Source organism: Oryzias melastigma, unplaced genomic scaffold (genome assembly GCF_002922805.2).
Source record: "Oryzias melastigma strain HK-1 unplaced genomic scaffold, ASM292280v2 sc00350, whole genome shotgun sequence".
Classification (NCBI taxonomy): Eukaryota; Metazoa; Chordata; class Actinopteri; order Beloniformes; family Adrianichthyidae; genus Oryzias; species Oryzias melastigma.
The window spans coordinates 36,740-48,059 of NW_023416948.1; the positions used below are offsets into that span (position 1 = coordinate 36,740).

At 36.3% G+C, this 11,320-nt stretch overlaps 1 protein-coding gene across 1 annotated transcript in view; it reads left to right on the top strand.

The window, feature by feature from the left end:
* The first annotated feature begins 4,616 nt into the window (after positions 1 to 4,616).
* timm29 (translocase of inner mitochondrial membrane 29) overlaps positions 4,617 to 11,320 on the top strand; it is a 30,619-nt gene continuing 23,915 nt past the window's right edge. Inside the window, exon 1 of the mRNA XM_024265346.2 lies at positions 4,617 to 4,825. Within this exon, the coding sequence (XP_024121114.1) occupies positions 4,687 to 4,825 (139 nt within the window). The 5' untranslated portion in view covers positions 4,617 to 4,686. The remainder of the gene's footprint in view (positions 4,826 to 11,320) is intronic.

Consider the following 11,320-nt stretch of genomic DNA (forward strand, 5'->3'; position numbering starts at 1 on the left):
AAACCGTTTGTTGTTGACGATCTATAAACTTTTATGCCAGAACTAATAACACCGGCAAACAGGAACTCGCGCTTTTAAAGGGGAGGCGAGGCTTTGTTTTTCTGCAATTTGATTGGTTGGGCTGTCACATCAATCAAACATGACTCTAATTTGATTGGATGTTGGGCCGAAACACGAATGTACACATACACAGACAGAGGACCGTGGCGCGCGGCTTTTTGTCGATATACTTTATAATATACTTTATAATCCGTGGATTTAGGGGAAAAATAGCAAGTCTTTCCGAGTCAGAGGGCTAAAGTCCGAGTCAAGTCACAAGTTATGTACATCAAAGTCCGAGTCAAGTCACGAGTCAGAGGTAGGAAAGTCCAAGTCGAGTCTAAAGTCGTCAAATTCATGACTCGAGTCTGACTCGAGTCCAAGTCATGTGACTCGAGTCCCCACCTCTGGTACCAGCAGTACGGAGTTAAATTCCCTCGGCGGGTAGAATGGCCGACATTTAATGATCATAAACTCCGCCAGTGGAGAGCAGTGTTTGTAAACCACAGCAGCATTCCGGCACCAGGCATTCCTGATGTAAACACACAGTCCACTGCTGCGGGATTTCCTCCCCTCGACGAGCGTCCTGTCGGCCAGGTAGCATGTTAGTCCCGCTAGCTGAATAGCACAGTCCGGGACGCTGTCTGTTAGCCATGTTTCCACAAAAACGTAGACGCAGCACTCACTCGCGGTCTTGGACGACATGCGGAGAAGGCGGACGTAGTCAATTTTATTGTCCAGAGAGCGCAGGTTGGCCAGCGTTATGGTCGAGATAGCAGGCCGGTGAGGGCTGGCCGCTAGCCTGGCTCAGATGCCTCCACGCTTTCCCCTCTTTTGTTTCCTCAGCAGCCACTTGTGGCGCCTCCACTCTGGCCTGGCTGCTGGAGTGGGGGTCGGTGCTTAAACGGACCTCTGGAGCAAACCGTTGTAACGTAGCTTGACTAGATCGTTCTCCGGAGTATGGTTCAAAGCCGTAGTTCCGCCAATGGCGAGCAGAACCTCGCGGGTGTATCCTCGCATTTGGTCAGCACCAGATATGACAAAGCGAAAAAAAAGCACAAACAGGACGCAAAAAAACACGAAAATGGGAGAAAGAGGAGCCGCTGCGTGTGGACGCGCCGCCAGTTACAATAGCAACCACTACTGCAGCCACTACTGCAAACAAATTAGTAGTTATTAGTTTATTATTGTTATCATTATTATTATTATTATAGTTGTTATTATTGTATCATATCTGCATATCTGAGCTCCCTTCTTCAAACAACTGCCAGTCAATGTGTACTACGTTCCTGTGATATCTTTCATCTCAATGTTCACAGTGCTCAAACCAAATTTGGGAAACAAGCATTCAGCTTCTCTGCCGCCTCTTCAAACTCCAAACTGGCTTAATTTAGATCATTCAGCTCCATTCTTTTAAACATAGAGAAAACTTCATAATTCAATGCTCTTGTGTCTAACTTATTTTTTAATTCATTTGCACTGTATAACTACTGTACTCTATCCAATGTAAAGCTACTCAACTTTTGCACTTTCAAATTGTCTATTCTGGCCTGTCACTTTGTTTTAACTCTAATTTTAAACCTTGTACATATTACAATTTTATTGTTTTGCTTATACTGTAACTATATTTTTGGAATGTGTGCTGCTGACCACTTGGCCAGGTCACCCTTGTAAAAGAGATCAGATCTCAATATTTTTTCCACCTGGTCAAATAAATAAAATTAATCAAAGTTCTTGTTATTATAGTTATGATTATTGTATCATTGTTGTTTTTTCTATTACAGTTATTACTATTGTATCATTATTGTTAGCAGCAGTAATAAAATTGTTGTTATTATTGATATTTTTATTGCCACATAATATTTTGTAATATATATATTCTATGCTCTTGTGTAAATATAATAATTTTGATGGGTATTTTACATTTTTTGTTCATTTTCTTCTGCCCTTTTGGTTGTTTGTTGTGTTCTACATTGTTACAGTAAACTTGTTGAAATAAAAACATGGCGTTGACTGCCTTTACTTGAATGAGTGTACTTAAATATCCAATTAGCAAATGGTTGACATCAGAATAGTGTTTTTATTTGAGATAAGTTCAGCAAATTGAAATTGAACAACTGCAATTATAAACAAGTCAGTTATTTCAAGACATTTTCAGGTCTTATTTCTATTTTCAATTGAGAAAGTTCATCAACATTTTTTATTATACATTTTATTTCTCTTTTGAATGCTTTTTTGTATATAACAAAACATAATAATTTTTCATGCTCTAATACCAGTGAATCAAAGCAAAAACACAATTTATTATAACTCGCTGTTACTTTACAAAATAAACTAGATTTACAATTCCTTGAAGAAATTGCGTCTGATTGCTGAAAGCAATAGCGCTTTGAAGCATTTCACAGCTGCAAGTGTGAAAGACCTTCTGTACGACCTTAACACCAAGTTTTATCCATGTAGCTCAATTACTTTTGGAGATATTACACAAAACACTTGGAATAGATTGTAGTGTCACCTACGGGAATATTGTCGTCAAAGTTGTTGCACTGACTTATCTTAGATTGTGGAAGCAGTCTTGAAAATTTGGTGAAGTTATGTGAAACTCTTAAGGAGCTGCTGCATTGCAAACATTACAGTCTCTCCTGTCTAATTTGCATAACCTTTTTTCGCAAAAACAGTACAGAACTATGCAAAACGGATATTGCCACTGGATTTGTGGTGGTCCAAATAGGGTATGTGGAGAACATTGCAAAGATTAGTCAAAGTATATGACATAGGGAGTCAAAAAAGCGTTTTGCAAATTATCATAACTTGCAAAAAATTCTTACGCAATAGAGATTGCTGGTGAATATTCACTATTACTTTAGTATCTAATAAATCATAAAGTAGTAAAAGCTAGTGCTTAAGACAAATGCACTTGGAGTATAAGGTCGAAACACTTTTGTGCTACAACTGACCACCTGGTGGCGCAATAGAGCCAGCATTGATAGAGCTCACATAGATTGCTTTGAAGTATCTACTTACAAAGTTTCATACCAGTAGGCCTAATACTTTGCAAGATATAGGGACTCAAAAGTGTGTATGGTATTTTGAGTACAAAAAATATATATAGATATAGAACAATTCATATAAAATCAACTATGACATCAAACAGTAAAAAGTTTTAAACCAAGCATCTCTTTGGACAACTTAACAAACTACAAGTGGTTGCATGTTGATATCTGCAATTACTTAGAAGATACAAGGACTACTCCAAAGTTAGCTAATCCCTGTTAAGTCACCTATAGGTGGCGCCGCAGAGCTACTTTTCTAGTATGTTATACAAGAGCCCTCATATAACCTATATAGTGAATTTCATTGAGCTAGGTTAAGTACTTACATAGATTTAAGCTTAAACACATTTGCCTTAATTGTAGCGCCACCTATTGAAATATTTTCATAATTCTTTTCAGAATTCTTTATCTCTCTAAGATGAACCTATCTTTTAAATTTTGTAAAGTTGTGACACTCTGTGTAAGATTTAGAGCGTTTTAAAATCACGGACCACACCCACCTCGTTAGCATAACGTTTTTTACGAAAAAATGATACCGCAAAATGAGTGGTACCATTAGACCTGCGGTAATTCAAATAGGGTATATACCAAATTTCATAAAGTTTGGTGAAACTATGTTGAATAGGGACCCAAAAACGTGTTTTATGAAAAATTTGTGAAAAATCTACGTAGATGGAAGTGGGGGGCCTTGGCAACTTTTTTTTTTTTTAGCATCCAAGGAATCTCTGGGAAAAGACAGAAAGTTTTTTCATCATACGGCATGCAAATGCCAACCTATTACGCGTTTTGTACTACCATTGACCACATGGTGGCGCTATTGTACCAAAGTTTTTAAAGCTTATAGAACTTTTGGGGAACTTATATGTCAGAAAGTCTTGTACGAATATCTTTAGTATTTTGTGAGATATAAGCTTTCAAAAATTTTTCTCATTGACTTCCCATACAAAAAAAAAAATCATAAAATATTAATATAAAATCATTCATAACTCCAATCACTACGAGCTCCTTTGGGAGCTCCCAAAGGAGCTTTACAAACAACTTTTGGAATCATTTTAATATCTTTAAAACTCTAGGACTAGAAGCACTTTAAAATTTTGACGGAATAAAATATAATAATAATAATAATAATAATAATAATAATAATAATAATAATAATAATAACATATAATAAAGAATTACAACAACATACTCTGATTGCTTTCAGCAATCAGACAATAATTACATAATGGGGAATTACCCACAGGAAAATATGATAAAAGACGAAGGAAAGACATGCACATGTCTGTAGGAAAGGTGTAACCTTTCCCTGGCCAGGGAAAGGCCAGCTTCACACATGCGCAGTAAGGTATTAGACAGTCTTGATCTTTCAGTTTTTTATTTTTCATAAAGATTGAGAGATGTGTTAATATTTTTTGCATAACCAACATTTCGAGTCACATATCAATAATAATAAATCCTGTACTAATAAGACAGCCAGGAACAGAAAAAAAGTATCTATCGTAAACCGCTTTAGCGGAAGTGACGTCTTCCGCGCATGCGGGGTACCGGTCTTGCTTCCGGGTCTGGCGGTGACAATTGACAAGTCGGTCGGTCGATGCTAGCTGAAGGCTTTACTAACATGTCGAGAGCAGCGTGGAGAGCGCTGAGCACCGCGGCAGACACAGCCGCCGCCGCCGCCGCCGCCGCAAGGCTCTCCGGCAGCCGCTGGGAGAAGCTGAAAAACGGCAAAGCAGGTGAGACAGACCGGGACCTTCAACGGTGTCATGCAGAGTTGTGGGTCCTTGAGAACATAGAGCTCCTTTTTTTTAAAAGAACTTTATTGAACATCATACAAATGTACAAATTATAACTGTAATAATTATTAAATAATTAATTAATAATTATTCAACAAATAACTATTCAATAAACTAATAAACTAATGTCATCTCTCAAAAAGAAAATCAATTACAGAGCTGCCAACTTTTTATCCACGTTATTCCTAGCCCCCATGAGCCTTTGCGTGAATTGTGGGTGAAATTTCCGGTAGACGCCGGAACTTGCATACATTTACATTACAACCATAGACTATTTTTTTTTCTTTATTGAACAAAATGCAAGTATACAACATGAAGAACAATCAATGCAGTATACAACATACAATCAGTATGCAACACAGATAATGTTAAACAGCCAGGGGAGTCGATTCATTAAATATTTGCAGAATGTTACAGATTTCAATAGTCTGAGAGCCTTTTTGTTGGAGGAAAAGTATATTGATTTTATATAAAAAGATACATCTTTAATGAATTGTGGGAAGTATTGTGTTTTATTAGTAAATTTATATTTATGTATGTAGAATTTTGCCAGAAGAATTAATAAATTAATGATAAAAAAAAAGCCTTTTGCTTTTTTGAGGTCCTGAAAAAACAAAGTAACACATTTTCCCATTTCAGGGAGAAATCTTTGAAGACATGAATAATAATGAATCTACTGAATTCCTTCCAAAATCTCTGTGTAGATAAACAGTGCCAGAAAAGATGAGTTACTGATTCTGGGTGAGCTCCACACAAACTACTTTCAGTATTAATATCTTTCTTAAATTTTATCATGTAATGTTTGGCAGGGTAAATTTTATGGAGAATTTTAAAGGATACTTCTTTTACCTTATTTATTATTAAATACTTATGAGGGATCGTCCAAACTGTTTTTCAGTTGATATCTGGAACAAATTGATTCCAATAATTTAAAATATATGGGGGAGAGGTATTAGTCTTTTGAAATAATCTGCGTATTTTTATATTAGTAGCACGCCCATAAGAGAAGTCTAGAAAATTAAGTCCACCTGATTCATAGTCATTCATAATGACAGATTTTCTTATGTAATGTGTTCGATTTTTCCAGATAAAATTAAGAAGTGTGTGATCAATTTCTTTACAAATGTTGTTGTCAAGGTGTAAACAGATGGCAGCATAAGTTAGACGGGAGATTCCTTCTGCTTTGGTTAGCAGTACTCTACCTCTTAACGATAAGTCCCTTTGTAGCCATTGATTAAGCTTCTTTTTGGGTTTTTTTATGATTGGAGTAAAGTTAGATGAACATCTTTGTTTTTGATTTTTTATTAATTAAAATACCCAAGTACTTAATTTCTTGTTTAACAGGGATCGTGCAGATAACATCAACTGAGCAGTCTTTAATAGCTAGTAATTTACATTTTTTTTAAGTTTAATGTTAAACCAGAAGTTTGAGAAAAAATATTAATTACGTCTAAGATTAGAGGAATCTGGCTTGAGTTTTTTAAAAAGAGTGTACTGTCATCAGCCAATTGGCTAATGATGAGCTCTTTGCCAGCTATGGTAATGCCCTGCACATTACTAGAACAAATGTGGTTTGTAAGGATTTGGGTGCAGAGTAGAAACAGATATGATGAGATTGGGCAACCTTGGCGAATGCCTCGTTTTAAGTCAAATCTAGGGGTGGAGCCATGTCTCATTTTAATAGAGCTGTTACCGTTGGAATATAAAGTTCTAACAGCATTACAGAAAAAAATCTCCAAAGCCAAATAATTCTAATGAGTTGAAAATAAATTGGTGTTCAATTGTGTCGAATGCTTTATAGAAGTCTAGGAAAAGAATAAAGCTGTCATCAGGCACCAAATCAGATTAATCAAGTAGATCTAGTACCAATCTTATTATATTATTAGAGATATGCCTATTTTTCATGAAACCTGACTGCGTTTCATCAATGATTGAATCTAAAACTTTTTTGATTCTATTAGCAAATATTAAAGCCATAATTTTATAATCACAATTAAGCAAGCAGGTAGGTCTCCAGTTGTCAATTAAAAGTATGTCTTTATTTGGTTTTAGAATGAGAGTTATTAGACCTTAGGGCTGGGCGATAAAACAATAATTATCGTTATCGCGATATTACTTTTTTTCGATAGTGAAATGAGTCTATTGCGATAAACTTTCGTGTTAAATAACACGGGAGAAACCCCCGGAAGAGCCGCGCTTCTTCTTCTTCTTACGGAGTGTCTGATTCTAGGAGCCCAGACTGAGAGGGGGGCGGGGGACGGAGGCCCCGAATGATGACAAAAGGACACAACAGAAAACATTATTTCAGTAAACCAATAACCAATATATAATCGCAAATACTTTTATTTTTAATGTCAAGGTAACGATGTTTAAATATTTTGTTTTGGAAACGTCGTCACCGGACCCCCCTCCTCTAAACTGAAAATGGTTCGGTCCGACCGGATTATTCCTCCGCAGCTGTTTGTTACCGACAGACCCACAGAGTGCGAGGGAGAGAAGACACGCTTTAAAATCAGGAGTTTAAACACCTGATTTAGAGGAGAACCTCCATGAAAACAGAAAAAAGGAGACAGTCTGTCTATTGCCGCGCGTTACGTGTCACGCGGGGCTGAAAGAGAAGGAGAGACTGTGCATGCTAGTAACAGCCGCGCGCAGGGGGGCGGAGACTCGATTGTGGCTGTGGAGTTTAGAGTTTGAAGGTTTTGTTAAAATATTAACCAAAAGCTTTTGTATAGAGCCTCGAATTAGAATAATTTGTTGTTTCATTGTGCATCAATAATGAATTTCTTAGTTACATTTGTTCCGTTTATGTTCATTACTTAATGAGGTGATCTAATAATAGTAAAATAAACTTGTTTTTAACGACTCCTGACATGACACTAAATGAAGAGATCTTATGTGTTTGATCAATCCTCCAACATGTACACATGTCAGATGACTGAGTCAAATGATGATTAAATCTATTATCAGAACTGTTTATTTTAAGTTGACATTTTTATTATCTTCTGCTGCACAGCAGTACCTATAGTTTCTGTTCAGAAGAAATTAGAAAATGATATAAAAATAACTGCAATATATTTGCTGCTTTAAAACAATGTTTTTAAGACTTAATTTTAATTTAAAAGAAACGTCTATGTGCTGCAGTCAGATTAAATTAAATCAGAAATTCTCTACAGCCTATTGAAAACATACCACCGTTATGGTTTAACTGTTGTGTACATTATGTATATGTACAATATTTATTAGAAATATTTAAATGTTCCTCACAGTTAGTTTTAAAACTACAGTTAATACAAAAAATAATGAAAGTTTAATTTGAACTAACTAAGATTTAATGGGGGGGGCAAAGTTAAGGTGTAAAAATCTGAAGTCGTAAATCTCTGCAATAAAGATTACTTTGATTATTTGATTGATATCGTTTTTAATATCGTTATCGCACAAAATGAAAAAAGCGATATCGCAATATGAAAATTCCCATATCGCCCAGCCCTATTAGACCTTGAGAAAGTGTTGAGGGGAGAGCATTTTTTTCTATACTTTCTAAAAATGTTTGTTGTAGGAACGGAGCTAAATTATTAGAGAATGCCTGGTAAAATTCTGCAGATAAACTATCTGTGCTGGGAGATTTGTTGGCCTTCAGCGCGAAGATGGGGTAAAGTACTTCCTCCAGAGTTAGAGGGCTGTCGCACTGACTCCTGTCCTCCTCATCAATAGTATTGACGTTTTGAATATTGTTAAAAAATAAGGAAGAAATGTCCTCATTGTATCTTGAGCTGTATAGATTAGAATAGAAATTAGCACAGAACTTTGAAAGATGTTTCGGATTGTTGGAAATAGTGCCATTAATATTTAAGCTGTTAATAAAGTTGTTTGTTGATCTGTTTTTTTCATGTCTAAAGAAGTAGGCAGAGTTTTGCTCTCCCTCCTCCAGCCATTTTTTCCTGGATCTAACAAAGGCACCTTCAGCTTTGTGTTGATATATTTGGTCTAGTTTGTTTTGAAGGTCAATTAAAGTTAATTTATCCTCCTCCTCAACCTCTTCTGGTCTTTTTTGATAATAAGACATAATTTTGCTTACCACTTCTTCCTCTTCAGCTTTCCTTAATTTGGCATTTTGACTTCCATATTTTCTTAAGAATTTACAAGTTTCAAATTTAAAAAGTTCCCAATTGGTGCAAAAAGATTTTTCTTTATTGGCCTTATTCCAATAAAAATTAATCAATTTTGTAATTTCAATTTTGACTTCTTCATGCCTCAGTAAAGAATTATTTAGCTTCCAGTAATTGAATTTACGAGTAGTACTGTCAGGAGTAATAATTTGGATGTTAATATAAATAGCTCTATGATCCGTCAGAGGGGTTGGCAAAATATTCACAGTGATGTTATCTTTATTTATACAGCTTGAAACAAGCCAGAAATCAATGCGAGATTGCTTTGAACCAGTTTTGTTACTCCAGGTGAAATGTTTGTCATTGGGAAATGTCTCTCTCCAAACACCCACAATATTGAACTTATTCATAAATCTTTTGAGATTGGTGCTATATGAAGTTTCCCGTCTTGGAGGCCATCTATCAAGTGTATTATTGATTGCAATGTTAAAGTCCACCCAACAAAGAGTATGGAGTTTGGGTATCTGGACAACTATAAGCTTATTTTTTCTTCTAAGGAGTCCAGTAGTTTGTCATTTTCAGTTTTATTGTTGTAATCATATATATTAACAATGATAAAATTGTAATTATCATTTTTAACTGCCATACAGATGTAGTGGCCAAGAGTGTCACATTCAGAGTCTAATATATAACCAGAAAAGTTGATCTTAAGTGTGGTGACACCAGATGAATGTTCAGAACCATGAGATAACCAAATATCGTTGCCCCATTGTGATTTCCAAAAATTTGCATCAGTAGATGTGGAATGACTCTCTTGCAAAAAACAGAACTTTGTTTTAAATTGTTTAAGAAATAAAAATAGAGCTTTGCGCTTGCATGTTTGCCTTAGTCCCCTGGCATCGAGAGAAACAAGTGAAAAAGACACGTTTAATTAACTGATCTAACAAAGAAATGAAAAAAATATATATCAATCTGTAAAGTCTTTTTTCTTTTTGTGAAAGAATAAATTTACAGAAGAGAAGGGGACCGAGCGCTGCACGGTTCATACAAAAAAAGAATGTAATAATCCTGACTAATTAAATAAAAATAAAATAGCATCCAACCCGTTTTGGTGTAAAAAAAATAAAATTAAATAAAAAAAAAGAAAATGTGCAACCAAAATAACAAAAGGGCTATAAGTTTTTTTTTTTTTTCTTACAAATTAAGGTTTAAAATAAGGTTATAGCCCTAACCAGAAAATGATGTAAAAGTATGAACAGTAAACATCAACCAAATTTGTAATCAAGGAATAGTGTTTATAGTCTCACCGAAGCAGTCAGACGTAGGATGAGCGTTTCTATGGAGGAGGGAGCACTTCTGTTCCATTGATGAAGCCACGGGCTCCGATGAAGTATGCCGGCTTCCCCTCCTTGCGTGCTTTGTCTATTAAGAGCCACAGTTTGGCACGACGACTTCTGTCTTCCTGAGATAAATCCTCAGCGAATTTCAAGTGATTCTCTCGCAGGTAAGAGGATGTTTTGGCTGCTTTCCAAACAGCATCCCTGGAGACGCGTGAGGTGAACTGAATAATGATGCTTCTCGGTTTGGCGTTGCCTTGCTTCCTGGGCCCCAGTCGATGCACGGTGTCGATGACGTCAGGTAGCTTCTCCTTCTGTTCAGGTAAAACAGATTGGCAAATTTCTATCACCTTTCTTCGTGTGTCTTCTTTCTCCGTTTCCATGGCACCGTGTAGCTTGAGGTTCCATCTTCTGGAATATCTTTCCAGATCAGACAGTCTCAGCTGGTGGTTATCCAGTCGGTCTTCCTCTCTTTTTACTTTTCTTTCAAGGTCATTCACTTTTTTCTTTGCATCTTTCATTTCAGCATGCACAAAGTCAATTGTTTTCTTGAGACCTTCAATCTTCAGAGCATTTTCTTTCACCATACTTGAATTCTCTTTCACCATGATTTCCAGACTGTCCGATCTTCTGTTTATCAATGCTGAAAGATGGGATATGATCTCGTTTGAAGTGGGTGAATCATGGCTACTAGTCATACATCACTTTTTTTGACGCTGGAGATTTGAGAGGTGTAGCAGGGAGTGATGGAAAGTCATCCATATCTTCTACATTTGGAGCGACCGTTGACTGGGACGCAGCGTAGTTGTGGCAGTTGTCCACAAGTATGCTGCCTGAGGTAGCGGTAGCTTCGATAGCCTCTCCAGATGCTAGCTTGGATTTCGACATATCTAATCCTCTCTTTGCACCTTTTGAAGTCGGCATTCTGCGTCTTATCTCTTAGAGGTCAATGTATTCTTACTTATAAAGAGATTTGTTGGCGTTTTAAA